Here is a 21,400-nt window from a genome sequence, read left to right on the forward strand (position 1 = left end):
AAAGGATTCCCGAGACACTTCTGCTTATAGGAAGCAGTCTGAGAAATGCGGTCTGGGTGGAGAAACATGGGACCAGCGAGGATGTTCCAGGGATTCATGGAAAAGGAGATGGACGTCTGCGCCCAATGCCTGTGTGTGCACATCCTATCTTTCCCGTTCACTACCGACACTGTGCCTTGGCAAGGAGGGTCCCAGTCGGAGGGCCCCCGGGGCCTCTGCAGGATCGTGAACTGGGAAGTGCACTCAACGACACTGCCATTAATTTGGGGACTGCAGTTCCCGAGGCTCAATATTCTACTCCACAAGCTTGAGAGCAGATTCCAGAGAAAAACTGAGTCATGAAGCAGCTGCCTCAATGGTTATTCCTAAAACATGTTTACAACGCAATGCAAGATTATTTGTAAGAGGACTTTCTGCTAAAACTACGGTAACCATTTTCTCGACATTTTTCCAGATGAAGCCCTGAAGGCCCTTAAATGTTAATTCCAAGACTGTGAGACCATAAGCGTTCTGGATCTAGGTGTGGGTCCACAACAAGAGTGGAAGGGACGGCGACATGCAGACTTGACCCTTCTTTGAGCACCAAAGACAGATGAATTCGTCTATCGCCTCAAGCTCCCTCCTTCCCTCGCTAAGGCACCAATCCAAAAGAGCTGTTTCTTGGCTACTTTTTATCCAGGCACTACAACAACTGGACTCTGCTGAACTAAGTCAGAACCCACCATGTAACCTAAGTGGTCAGTTCATATTTTTGGCAGAGTATATGCTATCACTCTTTGACCTACTGTTGCTTATATGATGACCCAAAATGCTTGGGCTAAATGGAAGACTGCATGGACTCTGCAGATTTTCCTCCTCCCCACTGAGTTAAGTTTTGGGAGAGGAAATCAGATACGCACTCAGAAAACTCTGTTCTGGAAACCATCAGGGTAGTATTAAAGTGACAGAATCCCTGGAAAGGGTATTTACGGGGAGACACCATAAACTACAATAACTTGGACGTGCCGGGTTAATCTCAGAATCAAATCTAAAAGCAGTTAGGACTTCCCGTACCAGGTTCCTCTCACAGATCCAGTTAATGGGACTAATCAGTTTCTGGAAACTAAGAGTGCAGTAGAGAACACTGATTTTGATTAATAGCCTCATTTTACCTTCTATTGAGAACTGAACTGGCAGTCTATAATCTAGCTCCATTTACATGAGATGGTGTTATTGAAATCTTTTTCCTTTATAGACTTCTTTCTAAATGACCATGGAGAACAACGTATGCCAACAACTGCATTTGTGACGCATTATACTGCTCTCACCACCGCAGCAGGGGAGGAGGCAGGACTCAGCTTCTCCAGGCAGATCACTGAACTAGCCTATTTCCTACTGTGCAGGAGACCCAGCCCTGGAGCCGAAATCGGGTTTCTACTGCTGAGTGAGTGAGTGAGTGAGTGAGTGAGTGAGTGAGAGAGTGAGAGAGAGAGAGAGAGAGAGAGTGTGTGTGTGTGTGTGTGTGTGTTCACATGTGTGTTCGTTCCATAGGACCTCAAGAGACAAGTTATCAACTGCTCGTCAGCTAATTTAACTAAATTCCCCAGCTTTCCATCGGAAGAGGCGATTGTGTCTTGCATCGCCAAACAGCCTATCCTAATGGCCCCGTTTATTTCATTAAGACGGAGCAATCAATTCTGTGTAAACTGTGAAAGTTTCAATCTGCTTTTAAAGACGATGAACAGTTTGGTACTATCACAGATTCTCCAAGATTCGCTCACACCCTGCTATACCGTTAACTCGGTGTATTTTTAGGTAGATATAGCGAAGTCCAGAAGGACTGTACTCCCTTTTGTCTTAGAGAGGGCTCCTGTGTGGCCAGCCGGAAAGTGACCCCAGTGTGTATGATCTGTGCGTATACACCAGTGTATAGTGTTCCTAAACCACCTGTTGTGGTTCCATAGGTGACAATCAGGGGTTGTTCATTAAAGCTACAAAAATCAAAGCACTACCATGGGAAGAGATGTTCGCCAGGAGGGTTAAGGCAACGTGGTACATAGTGCCCCAAGGGGGGGGGGGGGAGCTAAATGCTCACCCTGGGGGGGGAATTATATAAATTGAGGTGCATTCACATCACCGAATAGTGGTAATTATTAACAGGTCCCAGAGGAAGGACCACAAGTGAAAAATATCGAATTGCTAAGTGATGTCTTTATGAGATCCCAGTTGTGTGTGTGTGCACGTGTGTGTGTGTGCCATGCATGTTTGTGGGAGCACAGGGGATGGAATGACAGGTTACGTCCCAGGGTAGCTCCAGTAGGAGACAGCACACGTGGGGCTGGCACGCAGGGGCAGGAGAGGGTACAAAAGAGGGGAAAAAACCATGGTTAAGAGATGGAACTGGAAAACACACTTTCATCAAACCTGCCTCAGTTTCTAATGTAGCCATCAGGTAGGTTGGCTTACTGCAGCCGAAAGGTCACCAGGTACATGGGAAGCATGAGAGTAGGAAAGCATTTAAAAATGACTACTACCCAGTCTTTCTTTAAACAAAACCAAACTCATATTTTTCATTCACAGCTGGGGTGGGGTGGGGGAACGGTAAGAACACAGCAGTGGCAGGGGCCACAGGACCTCAATCACATGGGTCACTCTGTCCTGCCACGGAGCTCTCACCATGGAGCCCAGGGGCTCTCATAATTCACTTTGTCCTGTCACTTAATATCTTCAGCTATCACAACACTCCAGTGCTAACAGCAGATTCCAAGGCTCCAATAAAATGCAAAAATGGATGGTAGGGAATGCTCATTAGCCCTGAATTCTATTAAAATTCTTTAATGAAATGATCTTCTCCACCTTGCAGCTCTGCTTCTGGTAGAAGTTACTAGTGCACAGTAGGAAATAGGCTAGTTCAATTCACAATTTCCTGAATTCTACTGGAGGCTGAGCCTGGCCACCCAACACATGACTTGCACATAAATCACTATAGTTCAATACCTTATAGGGGGCTCATTTTTGCTGATTGTCAATTTGATTTTCCTGTGTGCAATGCTGAGCATTAAAGTCTAACAATATAACTGAATTTTTCCTCTTTAAGTCCACATCCTGCCGAAAATCAGCAATTGCATGTGTATTTAAAGGTATTGTATTCTCAAGTAATAAGCAGTTACGACAAATCTAACAATGGTGACACAATAAGGAAAATTCTTCAAAGAGCTACAAGCGGCTCAAAGCATAAACTCTTAAGCTAAGCCTGTCTCTGGGAGGTCAAGCAAAAACCAGGCAATTAAAGTACACAGTCCTAGTCAAGTTACCCAAAATAGGAATACTAAAAGTTATTTAAAATAATGACGAAGAGTAACAGATACTTGGCTCAGAGGAACTATTTTTTTCTAGACCTTTTAAACTTCTTAAATATGTCCTCTCCTCTCTCCCCCCAAATTATACGAACACTTGTTCATTCCTGTGAGTAGAGACTCGTGGCAGAGCAGGGTCACTGGTTCATGCTCATGACACAGAAAATCTAACCCAGTCTGGCAAATCTGGTACAGGAAATGGACAAGAGAGGGGGGCCGTGCGCACGACCAGGGATCCACATGTGTAACTGCGTGCGGTTCCTGTGGCTTCTCTATTCTCCTCCAAACCAATTATTTTACCCAAGCATTCTAACAAATAAGAAAAGCTGACCAGGAGTACAAACATTAAAGACAGAAATATGTTCTAGTATATGTGCTGCCGAAGCAAGTGTGGCAGGAATATTTTCTTTTTTTTAAGTAGGCTCCACACCCAGCGTGGAGCCCAACGCAGGGTTCAAAGTCACGACCCTGATATCAAGACCTGAGCAGAGATCAAGAAACTGGCTGAGCCACCCAGGTGCCCCAGATATATATTTTAAACAGTCAAATTAAATGTTCTTTATTGAAGTTTGACAGCATTCCTAGTAAAACTATATGGAATGAAAAATCGTTGTTTTACCCACTACCTTTGAACAATGTGAGAGGTTTACAGTGACAAACATGTACAGCTCTGTAGCACAAAGAAGCTGATCTTATCCAAAAAAGAAAAAAAAAACTGATCTTATCCAAAAAAAGAAAAAAGGGTATAGTTACCATTATGCAAAATGTTAAAACCAACCCACAGTTTTGCCATTAATGTCTGATCAAGGGTATCATTACCGTTGGCTCCTCACCACCTGTGACAGTTGATGACCGCACTCTCCTAGTTGGGGCACTGGGCTGTTGATGACAATTTACATCAGTGAAATGCACTTAGGGAGACCACCCACTGCTTCCTGAACCAGGAATCACTGCAGCCAATAAGGCAGGTGACATGAATCAGAATCCCTGAAATCCACCATGTCCAAATAAAGCTGAGAAACCACTCACTGATGACCAGAAGAAAAACAGGGACACGGTCACCCTCCCACCCAGAGAAGGCTCAGGTTGTAGCCATGATTCCAGAAAACAATGAACGGCAACCTCAGGAATGTGAGCGGTCTTATCTGAAACAACCACTCCGGTTTTACCCCTACTGTTGAATAATTAAGCAGATTCTTAAATCTGCCAAACTCATAATTTGAGTAAGAGGCCACCAGTGATCAGTGAGTTGACAGCTTTATAGAGTACAGGGAAAGAGGGAGGAATCAACAACAGTTTTCAAGGAGAGTGAGCTCTTTGGTAGATAAAATTGACATTGATTTTGAAAAGGAGGGAAAGTGCCATTAATTCATCAAGGAAAATCACAGAATCATCAGGTTGAGGAGGATCCCCTCCCCAGGCTATCACAGCTGATTAGTCTGGTTTTTGGAGAGGCCTGTACTAAAACCAACCCAGAAAGGATGCTCTTGTCAAGCTTCTGATTACCAGTCCATTCCATGTGCGCCACAACTGAAATCTACCAGGTTGAATGACTCAGCTAACCAGCATACTCATGAATTCATGCTGTCACCATAAAAGACTAAAACACAGGCAACAATATGCTTTGAAGTAAAAATGTACACGATGGGGAAGACACCACGACTGCACAAAAACTGTTAAGTACGATCTTTTTTCCTTTAACTTCATACATGATATAGTATTAGTGCCCCCCAAATGATCAAGGATTTGTACTAATAAAAAAAAAAACTGGTCAAGGTTAAACAAGTTGAACTTGCTAAAACCACAAAATATTTTCTCCTCCAAAGGAAGAACCAAATTTACAAAAAAAATTTTTACTGCGTACACCAGACCTCTCCCCAAGGCAGTCCTGGTCTGCCTTCCAATTTGATTATTTGTTCTTATTTTTGTCCTATATTGTCAAACACTCCTCATTCTCCCATATTTGCTGCTAGTTCTGAACATTGTGGGAGGATGGGGACAAATTATAGCCAATTCTTTAGTTAGTAGAGCTGCCTTTATGGAGAAGGTACAGGCGCTTTGTGGGTTGAGAGTTTAGGGCATTAGTGATGGGAAAAAAACCACTCCCTGCAAACCCAGAAGAGTTCTTCCTGTTCAAAGGGATTCAATATGTTCTTAAGATATAGCTCACCGGAGCACAGCGTTAGTGACTAAATGAAGTTTAAAAAAAAAGAAAAGAATTATTAAAGCATGCTTTTTAGTTAAGTCAGGTAAGCACATCAGAATTTGGTATGAATTTGGGTGGAAAAGCCAAGCAATGGAAAGTTTTTAGCATTTCAGAGACTTCGTGGCAGTAACTCTTAGTACTGCAAATCCACTCTCCTTGGGCAATTAATTTGCTAGGAAATTCTGAGGTCTCATTTAGACAGAGAATGGATTTGCACAGGAAAAACTCTTCCTCTGTAGCCCAGATGATTTCAAATACAAGCCGCAAGAGCCAACCGATGGCTGGCGATGGGGTGTGGGTTACCGGTGGTAGATGAGCCTGCTCGGCGGCCGTGTCAGTGACGCTACAGGACCGCAACCTCGAGGACGGCTCTCTCTGCTGAAGGGAGGAAAGGACATGAAGCATCATGAAAACACAGGCCCGGGAGCTGGGCTTGTTGCTTTAAAAAATGTCACTGAAGCCTAATGGAGTGCTCTTTGGTCTTAGAAGGTAATTAACTGAGACACCAGCTTTTCTGAGCCGTGACAGTAGTCCTTCAAGTAGCCAAGTAATCTTGCATTTTCAAGCGTTTCAGTCCCACTGGGATTCTGATTGGTCCTTAGTGAGGAGGGACAGCAGAAAGAGGAGGAAGAGCCAAAACAAGAAAGGGGACTCAAGAGGCCAGTGTAACGCTCTAGTACTGCTCTAAAAATGGAAACAGGAAGCTAGCAGTCTTGTATTCTGCTTTGGGGTGCACCCGCGGGGTAAGTTCCAGTGTGATGTGAACAGAGGAAAAAATATCGATATATGGTTATTAGACATTTATTGCACATTACTACTGACAAAGGGTCAGTTGGAGTCTAAGTCCAGAGAACTCAAATATGGTCTTGCGCTACTCCGAAGGGTCAGGTGTTTATCATTTTAGCTTCTGAATGGAGTTGAAGTCGTACAGAACAGGAATAAGGGAAATTAGCAACGTTAACCTAAAACATCGAGTGTGTGATGTATAACATTCCTCCGACTTGTTTGTATTAATCTATATTGTTAGGAAAAAAGCCTCACAGATCCATCAGAGAACAGCAGTAGGCCCCAGACACAAGTGTCTAATCAGCAACTGGTTCATCCATGGGATAAGTATGTACACGGCACTCGCTCATTTTTAATACTTTGCAATGAGAAGTGGGGTGAGGTCAAAGAAAGACGCTGTGACAGTGACGGGGGCCTATTCGTGACCTTCCACAATGGTTAGCATGAAGGATTCCTTCTTTATTAAAAGGTCATGCTATTGTCCTTGAATACAGAGTGACTCCGAGAAGCAAAACTGAAGAAGAGTCCTGTATTCTTCTTTTGTCAAGACATTCTTAATAGTTAAATCAGACTCAACACAAATCTTAAAATAATACTGACTCTTGCACTTGGATCCTAAAGGTATTTTATGATAATTAAATGCAGGCTGGTCCCCATACAAATTACTGGAGATGCTACCTTAATACTAATGCTGAAGAAAATTATGATTTTTTACTTGGTAGACTAGAGGTGGACACCTGCTGCTCTTGCACTACTTACTACCTTTTATAGGTTTTAAATATATGGCTTCATTGCTTACGTCGTTTCCACAGCAACAGCTTCACCAATTCAAATACCCCACATATAATTGTTCCCCCGCCCTTTGGTATTAAATTTTTTGTCTCAGTGGTATTTCTCTTTCTGAAGAACATTTACAGAATTTTAATATAAACCCACATTAACTGAGTAATCACATCAACTCATACAATATAGGCCAATGGTGTCTTTAAATAAACACCGTAACTGAAGTAACAATTTTGTGAACACTTACTCGCTTTTACACTTGATGTGGTCCTCCCATCCACTTAGATTTGATACGGTTGTAATAATGACTATTTTTCTAGGATGCCATTTTCAGTGGAGTGACTACTATCATTTACTGTAACGTATCTTTAAGTTCAATTTCTTGAGTAACATCCAGACTGCATTTGTTCTCAACTTACACACAAGCAGGTATTTTTCTATGGACTTTTCTGCATGGTTTTGTGTTGTCAAACATGGAGGTCTTCATGATGGGCTTTGCTGCTTCTCATTGGGGCTTAGCCCCATCCCAACTTTCTAGAAAGAGGTTCCCTGATGGTTGAGAAACCAAGTTCAAATGTTACCCTGAGGTCCGTGCCACCACTTCATAACCTTTCTTAAGGATTTGTTCTCTGGGACTTAGGGGAGGTCTTCTGTCTCCCATTCTAACTTTGTCTCGGATGAGTCCCTTCAACATCATGCCTTCATCTGTGACATGAGAATGAGACAGGGTGCAGCAGAGTACAAATTAAGAGGACTCATTAAGAGGCCCAATGTCTCTTAGGTCCCAGTGTGAAACACCACCTTTGTAATGGAGGTACTATTATGAGCCTTTGGCTGGGAAAAGAAATTCAGGATTAAAGCTGGTAATAATAGAAGTCATGGACCCTTATTTTCTTGAGTTCTTTACAAATCAGGATTTCTCACCTGCTTGGACTAATTTTGGTATTGTCCTCTTAGGAAACGAAGACCTTTGGAAAATGTCAGAGTTCTCTGGGAGCTGGAAGAATCTTGGTCATTATTTGCACACTTAAAGCAATAAGGAATAAGCAATGGTAAAATACTGGCCCAACTTCTCATTCAAATGGGACTATTACTTACAATCAAAGAACCAAACTGCTCCCCATTGGAGTCTGGAGTGATCTGAAGCCTTCTGTTCAGTTCCTCAGACAGCTCCTGAGGGCTGGTCCGAGACATTGGGGAGGATGGTGGTGGGGGCAGTGACAGACTGAGGGAGTCCCCAGAGACGTTCGCTTCTTCAGAAATGGTCTCCCAAGGCTATCAAGGAACGAGAGACACTGGGGTAAATGGCAGGAACAAGGGATCCTCTCGTCACCTTGCCAACAATGATAACCATTATAATAACTATAATTACCATTTACCAAGCACTATAGGAGGCACACAATCTTCTCCATAACCACGAGGAAGATGTGACTACTACCCTGATGGACAGATGAGGAAACCGAGGCACAAAGAGTAACTTGCCAAAGAGGACAGAGCTGGGAAGTGGCAGGACCAGGAACTGACCCAAGGAAGCTTGGCTCTAGGAGCTGTACTCTTCACCATTTTATAACACCACCTCTCTGAGCAGTGACTCAGTTCTAGCACAAGTGATGACATATATGGGTTAAAAATGTTCTCAGGAATGCATTCACGAGTTTCATGGATTTTCTTTTACTCTAACTGCTGAGGAGTCACAATGAAAACAGCAGAGATGCTATAAGCTGTAATTAAATAGTGCTTTTAAGTAACTTTCAGTGAATTTATTATCATTAATTTTGCTTTTCCAATTTTGAGCACTGTAACATTTTGTGAATGATCATCTTCATAACGCACGGTCTGAAAAGAATGGATTTCTAGTAAGGAAATAGAGTTGTTAAGGGTGCGTGGAAGGTGCAGTCATTGCTCATTTGTTGCTCAATTCCTAATTTTTCCTCCAGCAATTTACCATAAACATTTAAGGGGAAAAATAATAAACCTTCTTAAATTCACCCAGATTTCTATTTTCTTGGGAATAAATCCCATGATTGTCAACACCACTCAGTAAAAGCATGTGTGGTAGCCACACAAGTTACAGGGCTCATTCAACTGCTGGAACAGGACAACCACGTTGCCATTGAATAAGATACGGTCAGACTCTGGGAAAAAGTAAATTATAAAGTGAAAATATCTTGAGATTTCCACCACTAGACACAATGTCATTCCCTTTTGTAATGGAGAGACACACGTATTCATCAAACATGACTTTTATAAGCACTTCCTAAATGAATGAACATCCCGATGGTCCTCAATGAGCTGGAAGACCACGATCGGTCATTATTAGACAGGAATCCCCCAGAGAAAAAGGAGGACACGGAATCCAGCTGGGGGGCAGGAGAGGGAGAGGGAGAGGCCGCGTGGGGCTGGCTTACCTCCGGGCCGTCCCCGCCCTCGCTGGGCTCGGGCTCCAGGTCCTCACTGATGTGCCTGCGTGAGCGGAAGCGCCGGTGCGCTGCCTCCTGGTTGATCTGCCTGATGTTGCTGTCCGACTCGGAGGACACATCCCTGGGGGCGCAGGGCGGGCACAAGGGAGACAGGAGAGCCGACATTGATCCCTGGCACTATGGCAACAGTCCAGTGCTCACCAAGGGCCTTACCCCCACTGACATGTCAGGGTTGTCCTATTCAACATGGACAACTAGCTGGCTGTTACGTAGGAGAATTCTCTCCACAGAGCTTGGCTAAAGTATAGTTGTAGGTTCATAACCATCCAATAGATACAGTGTTTAAATGTATCGTGATGATGTCTTTGAGTTATCTTTCAGGCATATACTGTAAAAGAACTTTAGTATTTAAGAAATCACAGCCCTGGGGCGCCTGGGTGACTCAGTCGGTTAAGCATCTGCCTTCCTTTGGCTCAGGTCATGATCCCGGGGTCCTGGGATCGAGTCCCACATCGGGCTCCCTGCTCAGCGGGGAGTCTGCTTCTCTCACTCCCTCTGGCCTTACCCACTGCTCATTCTAATAAATAAAATCTTAAAAAAAAAAAAGAAAGAAAGAAAAAAAGAAATCACAGCCCTCCATCTGTTTACTCTAGTGATAAAGCAGGTTTCTCAAAGGACGGGTGACGGGTCTCAGACTCGGGGCCAGTCAGTCGTGACACTTCGAGGAGACTAGTAATGACAAGGCAGCAGCTTCTGGTCATTAACAACTGGCCAAAGAGTAGAAATAGTACAAACTCAAAGCTGGGATCTGGAGAAAAGTGCTCCTGATCCAACATGAATTTTTTTGGTTGCTGCGGATCTCATTTTGACAGATTCTCTGAATCATGACACTGTATTTCTCCCTATTAAGCCACTTTTAAAAAAATTCACACAATCAGGTGGTAAGTTCCCAAATCAAGGGGGATGTGAAGAACACCGTAACACTGTAACTTCATGCTCATTTTTTTTTTTTTTGGTCACGTAACTCTCTTCATTCAGGATCTGAAAGCATCAATTCAATCATGAAAAACTTTTGCAGTAAATTACAGGCAATCATCCTTTAGGAGAAATACTACTTGCTGGCTTTTAGAGTAGAAGTTTAAATGTCAAAATGTTTTTTGGGGGAAACTCAAGACTCTCTCAATAAGACACCCTATTCAGTTAACAAAAATGATATTGCAAGTTAACCTTTCAAAATATTTGAAGACATTATTTCAGACTAATTGGACTAGAGTATTAATCAAGGCCCTCCTTACAGAGTCTTCCTACAACACAGGTTTTAAAAATATTCGAATATACTCTTTAACTTATACTACATTCCAATAAAAAGCCTGTTGGGCCCCTGTAACAGTGAATAGTTTGAGACTAATACCACTGCATGCAAATAAATAGGTGAATCTTGGGGCGCCTGGGTAGCCCTCCTTACAGAGTCTTCCTACAACACAGGTTTTAAAAATATTCGAATATACTCTTTAACTTATACTACATCCCAATAAAAAGCCTGTTGGGCCCCTGTAACAGTGAATAGTTTGAGACTAATAACCACTGCATGCAAATAAATAGGTGAATCTTGGGGCGCCTGGGTAGCTCAGTTGGTTAAGTGTCTGCCTTTGGCTCAGGTCATGATCCCAGGGTCCTGGGATCGAGCCCTGAGTTGGGCTTCCTGCTTTCCGGGGAGCCTGCTTCTCCTTCTCCCCCACTTTTGCTAACTCTGTCTCTCCCAAATAAATAAAATCTTGTAAATAGATAAATAAATAAATAAATCGGTGACTCTTCAATGCCTGTTTCTGAGATAGTTTAAGTATTTCCAACGAACATCTTTACGTTAACTTTTGGTAAACACGGTGATATGAACATTGAGTGACTAATGCATGCTATGTGCCGGGTCCTTATACATACTGCACTGTCAGAGGGACTTCTAAGCGGTTGAGAAGAAATGAGGTTTTAATATCACTATGCCTGCATTTTTTATCTCTTAGAAGTATATAAAATTCCATTGCTTTGGAAGAGCTTACTTTTAAAAAGGGGACATTTAAAATCAATTATGCAAATCTTTCTTATCCCACAGGCTCGTATAATTAGTAATCGGTGTGAACCAGAAACAACTAAATAGCATAAAGATACCTCTGATTTTGAAATTCTAATCCCAGCTTTTACCATCTTTAGTGATAAAGTGAAAAAGTTCACGCAAAGGAGGCCTTTTGCATGTCATTAAGCAACTGAATGAGAGGGTTGTTGAAAGTGGAAATTTAAAGAGAGTCACTAATGGGATGATGAACATTTAAAAATATTTCTGAGTTTACAGATTAAAACAGAAAATGATTTTATTGGGGGCAAGCAAATATTTTAGGAAACGGTTATTTCAATTTTCTTCAGTCGTTAATTTCATATATATATTCTTCACTTGACTTTCATGGGAAATATACAAGTGGATAAAGGCATGATAAACCATCAGTTTATCAAGTTCAGGGCCAATTAAGATCAGTGTGAGATCACTCACATTCACATATGTTAGCTACTGCAATGATGAGCGGAGTTACTGAGATAGGATTACATTGTTGCTATGACAGAAGATGTACAAAGTATTTTAGAAAGAGAGGTAATGGAATTAAGTCTCACAAGTTCATCTTCATTTATAACCTTAATTTCATTCCTTCACCATGTTTTTAAAATTGTATTTTTTAAAGATTTTTATTTTGAGAGAGAGAGAAAACACGAGTGGGAAGGGCAGAGGGAGAGAGAGAATCTCAAGCACATTCTGCGCCGAGTCTGGAGCCCGACATGAGGCTCGATCCCAAGGACCCCGAGATCACAACCCAAGCTGAAACCAAGAGTCGGGTGCTCAACCAACTGTGCCACCCAGGTGCCCCTAAAATTTTGCTTTTTACAGTAAAAAGCTTACAGCTGACATTTAAAACAGGGTCAAGGAGAATTCTAAAATTAGGGGTGTTTTAAAAGCCACCCTCATACTTGAGAGAGCTGGGAGCACTCTGTGGTCAGCCTTCCATTCTGGAATTCTATATCCAGGCCTAGACGGTTCACTAAACTGCATGCCCATAATCACTTTCAGAAGTGATTCATTTGTGCTCGTTCGTTCAGCTATGAGGCATTTTGCTGAGCTCCTACTTTGGGCCAGGCACTTAAGGGGCAGATCTGTGACTAAGAAAACACAGTCCCGGCTCCAAGAGGCAAGCGGAGCATTGGGGAGCACCAGCCTTCCAGTGAGACCTGAACAGAAGTACAGCTCCCCCAGAGGAAGGTAGAGGAGGCTGACCTCTAAAGGCAGCCAGAAGAAAGGGGACCTTCTAGTTTTGTTCCGGTTTTTGGGCAGGGATGGGGGGGGCGCAGTACTGCATCCACAGGGCCAAGGAGAGTAATCAGAAAGCAGCTGTGTATGGTCCAGCCACTCGACACACTGGGGGTTTATCACTGTGGGTGGGGAATCTGGCAAGAGACAGGGTGGAGAAGGAGCCTGAAGAACAGCCGCCGGAGGGCAATGAGCTGTCATGGAGATTTTTCAGGGGGTTGAAGTTTGGAGCACAGGCCTAATGAACTGGGGAAGACAGGGGTCACTAAGACAGTCTTAATTCTTTGCTTTAGCACATAGTTATCAGGGTCTCATTTCCTCAGATAGAGTGAGCCTTTCAACAAAGATATTTCTTGGGGCGCCTGGGTGGCTCAGCTGGTTAAGCGTCTGCCTTGGGCTCAGGTCATGACCCCAGGGTCCTGGGATCGAGCCCCACGTCGGGCTCCCTGCACAGTGGGGAGCCTGCTTCTCCCTCTCCCTCCGCTCTTCCCTGCCCTGCTCATGCTCTCTCTCCTAAATAAAACATCTTTAGTGGTTCCTTCAGTAGCTCAGTCGGTAGAGCGGAGGACTGTAGTGGAGAATAAAACATCTTTAAAAAAATACACTTTTTAATATCAATTTCCCCTCAAAGAGTGCAGCAGTGTTCTGCAAATACTGAATTATGAAAATAATTATTTTTTAATTAGAATAATACTTTAAAATACTTCTGGAAGGCTTGAGAGCTTCTGGTCAAACCAAGTAAAGTTAAGGAGAAAGCACCTCAAATTCTCAAAACAGTTTAGATGGGATGAAAAGGTTACTGTGGAAGCTAACTCTTCATATCTTACTTTTCTCTTGTTTTCTAGAAGCCAGGCCCGTTGGAGAGGAGGCACTCCCTGGGCCCCACCTCAGCTATGCTGATGTCCTTCCTGGTTCACCCTCTTTGGCGGCCTCATGGATGGGGATAGTCATGCCACGGACCACTCCCTAAACTACACATGAACCTGAACTTGGATTAAGAGCTGCATTTTTCCCATGTCACTCTGGACGACTGATGAGCCAGCACGGTAGAAATGATCTCTTTTGTTTTGGTTTAGTTCTTTGGGACACTGCCACCAAGGTGGTATGTTTACAAAAACATACGAAGTCTTTTCTCAGGAATTTCCTCATTAGAGTTTCACAACCCTGGGAGGTAGAGAGCGCAAGGATTTCCACTTAACAGACTTCAGTCTACATGATTATAATGAAGGCGAGTATTTTTTCCATGTACGTATGGCCATGAGTATTTCTTTGTGAGCTGCTAGTGGTCTCTTTTCTACAGAGGTCATAGGACACTCTGGTCCCCACAGAGTGCTGTGTGTCCTGTGATGATTTGTAAAGGAAGATAATGGTGCCTTAGGGTATGGCTACCAAGATTCTCGGTTCAAGATTCCCGATCCCTACATGTAACCAAGCTGAAGTTGGGGGGTGGGGTGTCCAGTTGTTTTGTTTCGTTTTGTTTTTTTTAAACTACAAATAGCTGGTCAAATGGCTTAAAACAGTTTCACAATAGCAATGGTTATAAATCAAAGGGGAATAGTAAAGAACAGAATAAAAATAATTAACCATTTCCATTTTATATTTCTATGGGAAAGAAGAGCGCATCATCACCTGGATGTTTGGATGTTTACACTGTCCTGTAACTAATGAGCTGGGTCTAAAGCTGACCAAGCACAGCTGATAGTCACAGGAACCCACTCGGGGGCTTAGGAAGGATTGGATTCATTGGTGTAGACTCGGCAAGCTTTCTCTCTAAATCAAACAAAACCTGGACGACCACTTCTTGGCTACCTTCTCCATCCAGGGTCATGAGCAGAATCTCTCTGGAATGTCTAAAGATAAGAGGCTTCCTGACAATACCATCCATCACACTGCTAATATCACTTGTTTAAAAACCATCATTAGCAAATTTCTTTCAGAGTCTGGGTTAAAGAGAAAATGATTTCAATATACTTGCTTTTATTACATATTAAAATTATATAACTGATTGATAATTACCCTCCTTGTCTTGGCTGCTAGGGAGCTCAAATTTTCAAAGATAATTTCTTCCCTTTCCTTCCTTTAATATTTTGTTTTGCCTTTTATTGTATGCTAATAGTTTTAGGTCTTGCTGCATACCATGATTTAAAAGCAAGCTGCTTCAAATCCTTTTTTTAATGTAGCTGAGGTTTAACTAGTGTTTATTTTCTACCATCAAATACAAAACTGCTGCGTGAACAAAACAGTAATCAATTCACTGCATCCCTGAGGCTGGTGAGGGATGAGAATAAACAGTAATGACTAATTCTGAGTTTGCAACCCTCCCATGGGTGTCTAGTGAGATCAAGGGGGTGATTAATAAATTTCCTCAAAAGGAAGAAATAGTTGTGTTCCCAAATCAAATAATTAAAGGGACTAAAAATCCAAAAACTTCAGAGAAAATTGCACAGCCTCTCCACCTGCCGTTTTCCATTCTGTGTTAGGAGAGAAGTGATACCATTACCATCCTTAAGATAAATCTGGGAAAAATAACCTGTATTTTTTAATGAGCCTGTATACAAAGGCACACAAAATGATTTAGTCCATACTTAAGACAGGCGAACATGAAACAAAACCAAGAGCTGCTTCTTTAGCACACGTGAATTCTGACGGGCTCCCGAGCTCTTTAAACTAAATGAAAAGGAACACTGTCGGGACCACACGCTTTTTCTGATGCAGGACTGATTTCCCTCTTTGCCCCAAGGAGCCACCACACCCCACCCTCTGAGTGCAGAGGCATTCCTGTCCAAGGGACGGTACTCACATCAAGCTTGGTCGGTGCCACTGAGTGGTCCGGTTGTTGTGGTTCACATAATAGGTACGACCGAGATTGTCCACCTTCTCTTCCCAGCCAGGGGGCAGTGGCGGGGCAGGGAGCTCCTCCTGGTGTTGAGAGGCCGACTCATTCGAGTCCACGACCTCCCAGCCATGCTGTGGAAGAAAAGCAAATGAAGATCGTTGAGGTGGGCCCTTTGGACGTGAGGAAAAACAATCATGGTGTACTCTGGGTCCTTCTTCCTTGCTCCTTGGCATTGTGGCTCTTTCAGTGGCTTCATGCGTCACATGTGAAGAAATTCCCAAAAAGGGCAAAAAAAAAAAAAAAATTAATTCTAGAAGAGTCTTAAAAAAAAAAAAATTCTGAGCAATGACCAATTAATTGTGCTGCCTTTGAACGTGACCACACTGTACAGACAACACCGCTTCGGATATGTACAGTGTGTTGTGTCAAGTCATGTTACGCTCTTTCCGCACACAGATTTTGTTATTTTGACCTGAAGGCCTCCAGGGCGGTGCAAAGCCACACCAGGGACATGGGTCATGTTACCACTGTGGTCTTTTCGACACCTCCACGAGGTGAGAGGGAGCCGGGGGCGATGGGCCACACCACATGTGTGTTCTTACAGAGATCCCTGCCTGAGGGGCCGAGAGGCCCAGGCTCCATCACTCCCCAGGGAGGATGACACTTGGGGCGGGGGAAACCTGGAAGTCCATCAGTCTCCCACTCTGCATCAAGTCCAGTCAGGAGAGCAGAAGTCCCGAAGCTGCTTTCTGCTTAGGCCCTCCCTGCTTGCTGCCACCCCATCAACAGGCTTCACGGTACCAGAGTTACGAATTTTTGCAACACATATTTTAGGCATTAAGTATTCCCTCCTAACATCCCCTAGTAAAGTCACTGGAAAATCAAAGTAATTCACTGGTTAGTGCAGCTGGAAAGCTACAAGAATGTAAAAAAATTCCTTGGATTTGAGATAAAAATCTGCCGATGCGCTTATGAAATCTTAACATTCGTACATGCCTACCCCCTGCTTCGCTCCTCCCCGTAGGGAGAAAGTGCACAAGTGAAACGCTGCCTGGAAATGCGACCACTTGGCATGGGGAGGGCTGCGAAGACGTGCCCCTAACACATAATTCACATAGCACGTACATGCCACAGCTGCAAACAGATGTGCAAATAAGCCCCAGACGGGCCCCGTATAATGCACATTTCCAGAACAATAGCAGAATTTGTCTAACGCAACAGCACTGTCTGAAGCATGAGCAGGGAAGGTACAGTGGGAACCACGATGTAGGTATGGGACTGAGTTGTAAGAGGCAGCTGTGCCAGGAGGGAAGGAAAAATCCCTCTGGACAGCTGGTTCCAAAATGGCTTTTCTAGAGGAGAGCTTTCCTAATGTATCACCTGTGGGCCAAACACATAAGAACCTTGGAAAAGCTTTTCTAAATCATTTCCTCCACTTTGAAGCAATTCCAAACGCTGCGAGGAAATTTACAATGAGCTGAAAAGTCCAAAGAAATAAGAGGAGAAGGGGCGCCTGGGTGGCTCAGTCAGTTAGGCCTCTGCCTTCGGCTCAGGTCATGGTCCCAGGGTCCTGGGATCGAGCCCCGCATCGGGCTCCCTGCTCGGCGGGAAGCCTGCTTCTTACCTCTCCCACTCCCCCTGCTTGTGTTCCTGCTCTTGCTATCTCTCTGTCAAATAAATAAAATCTTCAAAAAAAAAAAAAAAGAGGATGAAATATGGTGAGAATTTCACATAGGAGTGGGGCTGTTCATGAAATGCGGGTACAGCATTTTATAAAGAGAAGCCTCTTCAATTATCAGTGCTGTAACATAAAATGAAAAGTTTATCTTTTTTTTTTTTTTTTTAACCAAAGCCAAACACATCGGTAAGATTCAAAGACCCAGGTAAGTTTTTTCATAGATAATTTATTTCCTTCAATTATAAAGTCTTAAATGAAATATTAGTATGATCTTGGGCAAGGAAACCAGATCAAGGCCTGCAGCTCTGCAACTTACCTCCATGTCTTCCCTCTGCTCACTGTTTTCTTCATCTTGACCTCCGTTTTTTGGCATATAGGCCATTTTCAATCGCAAAAATCCCTTAACTCGAGATTTATGACTGTGTGATGGAAGAAAATTGGTTATAAAGGATATAACTTGGTTACATCGTTCATATTTATGACGAGTTTTAAAAAAAAAGATGCAAAAGGCAAAGAACCTGAAATCTTCCTCAGAGAAAACCAAACCGAAGCATGAAGAACACCGGTACCCCAAAGCCTCACCTTCTTGGTCTAAGGAGAAAATCCTTAAATGTATAGGGTCGCTCCATGGTCGGATCTTCTGTCTATAGGAAGAAAAAGCAAGTTTCAAACTCCTGATACTGTTGTATTTTAGATACACCAAACTGGGTTGCAGAGAACATACACTGGTGTTTTAGAACGTGGCAAGGTAAAAACGGGGTTGGTTCCTCAACCAGTATTTGACAATTATTTTATAGGTCAACAAAACTTTACCCAAGATCCACTAGATGTCACTATCAACACCCATTTTTAGGAGCCAACCCCAGCCTTAGACAAATGACAAAATTACAGTCGTCATTGCCGAGTGTAATTTCTAACTACAGGGCGCAGGCCTCAATCTCACTGCTGATTAATTTTGGAGAACCAGTGGTCACTGGTGCCTCCTTGTCCCTGTGATCCAAGAAACCTAAAAATGGAGTTAACAGGAAAATATGCCCGTGAAGACAGTTTTGCTTTATTTTTAACATTAAAGTATCATATCATCAGCCTAAGATAACTGAAAGGCTATCCCCTCCTACAGAGACCACTCTAGGTAGCACCATTAATCAGCCTCTTGCTGGTGCTTATTTCATGAAGCTGTGAAATGTAACTGTGATTTTTCTTTTTAAAGAAATCAGTACTCACCGTGCAAAATTCATTGGTCAAAGCAAGAAAGAAGTTGGAAAATTACTCATTAATTTTTTAAATACTATGTATGTAGCAAAACCTCAAATGACTAGGTTCTTTAATTAAAATAACGTAAAGTACTTTTGTAGCAAGAGAGACAAACCACGGTATTATGATTTGTTGACTTATTATATCGGAGGAGTGTGTGTATGCATTTATATTTGAAATGTTACATATTTTATGTCATTCCCTACATAAACTCCAATGGCTTCCTACTCTGCTTATAATAAACTGAAAATTCTTTCCTGTATGTCCTATAAGGTTAAACATATACCTATAATGTCACTGTGAAGCAGTCTTTCCTTTCACCCCTTGCTCCAACCGCCCTGGCCTCATCTCTCCTGGTGCACATCACATCCAATCCTGCCCCAGCAGGTCCTTCTTCCGGACAGCTCCGGCTCCAAATGGCCTCAGCTGGCTCCGCTTTACAACCCGGGTGTGAGATCCCAGGTCATATCCTCAGACACTGCATTTGCTTCCCCTTTCCACCCTCTAATCAGAGCATCCTGATTTATCTTCTTCCCTTTCACTATGAAATTATCTTGTTCATTTATTTATTTACAAATTTGTCATCTATCACTTTTAGAATTAAGCTAATGAGATTGGAGACTTGGATTTCCTCACCTTGGTGAGCAAAATCCTTGGTGCCCAAAACACTGCCTAGCACAAAGTAGGCACTCGTACAAGTAGCTGATTGATTCATCTGATCTACAGTAAAGTACTGAGGCCATGAAAATTCACTACTGCTGAAGGAAGTCAATTATATTCTCTGGGCAGTCCTCTTTAAGGCAATCAGGTTAGACATTTTGGAAACATTTTCTGAGAAAAGGTTTCCAAACATGTAACACTTATTATGGAAAAATTTATTAATCAAGAATACTACTGGGGCGCCTGGGTGGCTCAGTTGGTTGGGCGACTGCCTTCGGCTCGGGTCGTGGTCCTGGGGTCCCTGGATCGAGTCCCGCATCGGGCTCCCTGCTCGGCGGGGAGTCTGCTTCTCCCTCTGACCCTCCCCCCATCTCATGTGCGTTCTCTCTCTCTCATTCTCTCTCTCTCAAATAAATAAATAAGATCTTTAAAAAAAAATACTACTGCCTTTCTTCCTTTTCTCATTTATTCAACCACTAAAGTTTTAGAACAGCTACCACGTGAAAGACGTGTGGCTACAACATGGTGCCTTCCCTTAGAGTAACAAGGATGTGTAACAAGGACCATGGTAGCAACAAAACTTGAACCTAAGATGGAATAAAGATGACATTCTGTGGGACCTGCGCGGGGAGGGCAGAGACGATTCTCAACTTGGGGATCAAAATGGTTTGGGGATGTGCGGTCCACACTGAGATGAACGGGCAAGTTTGGACACAGGTGGACAGCTGGGAGGAAGGACAGTTCAAGCTGCAGAACGGCATGAACAAAACTACAGGATCCTTGGCAGGCATGAGGGGTCTGGGATCAGCAGAGAGCGCAAGAGACAGCGAGCAGAGGAAAGCACAGACCTCGGAGGGACTCCTCTGCAAGTGAACCTGTCCACCCGACTACAAAGTTTACATGACCAACACCACGCGAAGCAAGAGGCAGGCCTTCCAGGCCTGTGCCCTGGATTCGCTACCGGCAGAGCCATGTGGCCAAGGGCAAGCCCCTCACCTCTCTGTGCCCTGGTGTCCTCATCCAACAAGTGGGGCTGTAACAGGATCTCACAGAGTTGTTGGGAGGGGTAAGCCAATCACCTGAGCGGGCATGGATGAAGTCCTTGCAAGGGTCCCTGGCACACCTCACACACGCTGGCCTTTATCACCTTCAGCTAATTCTCATTCTCATGTCACCTGTGAGTACGGTCACCTCCATGTTCTCCAATAAAAGGCAGGGCATTCACCTCCATGGACATTCTTGCATGTGAACAAGATGTTGATCTCGTAGAGAGTGGCAGGACTCTCCTTGGCATTATTCAGGGTCCTACTTGACCCTGTTTGCTGGGAAAAAGCCCAGGAGAGACCCCCAGGACAGCACTGGTAGAAAGCCACTGCGCAGACTGATGCTGACCACGTTACTGGCCAAAGTGGACATTGCTGCCTCCTGTTCTGGGGCGCTGAACGTTCCCAAGAAAAACTTTTGGATACACAGCACTTTCAACTTAAAAAGGGGGAGCTGCTTTCAGCAGAACTATAATCACTGTCACATATAGTGAGATGAACAGCTCTGTGGGCAAATGGACGCAGACAGACCTACAGGGACCCTAGACTCCAAACCTGGATGCAACCACCAAAAGTACCCAAGCCTTAGACTAGGCCCCCTTCCACCCCCGAACCAGACCCTTGACTACAACACAGATCAATGCTGGAGACGCAGGGTCTGGCCCAGCACTGCCGCCAATCTACTGATCACTGGACAAGCCACCTCCCTGTCTGTGCCCAGGTATCCTCATCGGTAAAATGCAGGGAGTAGACAAATGGTGTCTGAAGTCCCTCTAAGCTCTAGGACACTGAATTCTATACATAGGAGAGGAAACCGTTACCCTGCTATCAGCCATACATAGAAAAGGGGTGCTCATCAACTGAGTCACCTTCAAGTACAACTAAGGTGCCCAGAACAATCCCACCACCCTGAAAATGCTTCACTCTAGGGAAACTGAAATTCAGAAGCTACCCTGACCACCTTGAGTAGCACTTGACGAAAACAGGAGAAACCAATGTTCTTAAAATAGCGCTCTCCACCGCAGTGTGTTTCCCGTGGATACAGAGATTTTG

The 21,400-nt window shown here is 43.6% G+C and overlaps 1 protein-coding gene across 10 annotated transcripts in view; it reads right to left on the reverse strand.

The window, feature by feature from the left end:
• NEDD4L (NEDD4 like E3 ubiquitin protein ligase) overlaps positions 1 to 21,400 on the reverse strand; it is a 328,121-nt gene that overhangs the window by 47,722 nt on the left and 258,999 nt on the right. For 6 of the 10 annotated variants that reach the window (XM_025886468.2, XM_073898119.1, XM_073898117.1 and 3 more), the window contains 7 exons: positions 17,973 to 18,034; positions 17,707 to 17,809; positions 15,677 to 15,843; positions 9,519 to 9,651; positions 8,209 to 8,385; positions 5,845 to 5,919; positions 4,155 to 4,214 (listed from right to left, as the gene is read on the reverse strand). In XM_025886468.2, the coding sequence (XP_025742253.1) occupies positions 4,155 to 4,214; positions 5,845 to 5,919; positions 8,209 to 8,385; positions 9,519 to 9,651; positions 15,677 to 15,843; positions 17,707 to 17,809; positions 17,973 to 18,034 (777 nt within the window). The remainder of the gene's footprint in view (positions 1 to 4,154; positions 4,215 to 5,844; positions 5,920 to 8,208; positions 8,386 to 9,518; positions 9,652 to 15,676; positions 15,844 to 17,706; positions 17,810 to 17,972; positions 18,035 to 21,400) is intronic. The other 4 variants (XM_025886469.2, XM_073898122.1, XM_073898118.1 and 1 more) reach the window with 3 other exon arrangements.

Source organism: Callorhinus ursinus, unplaced genomic scaffold (assembly GCF_003265705.2).
Source record: "Callorhinus ursinus isolate GAN/ISIS: 27379988/994484 unplaced genomic scaffold, GSC_fseal_2.0 scaffold11, whole genome shotgun sequence".
NCBI classification, from domain to species: Eukaryota; Metazoa; Chordata; class Mammalia; order Carnivora; family Otariidae; genus Callorhinus; species Callorhinus ursinus.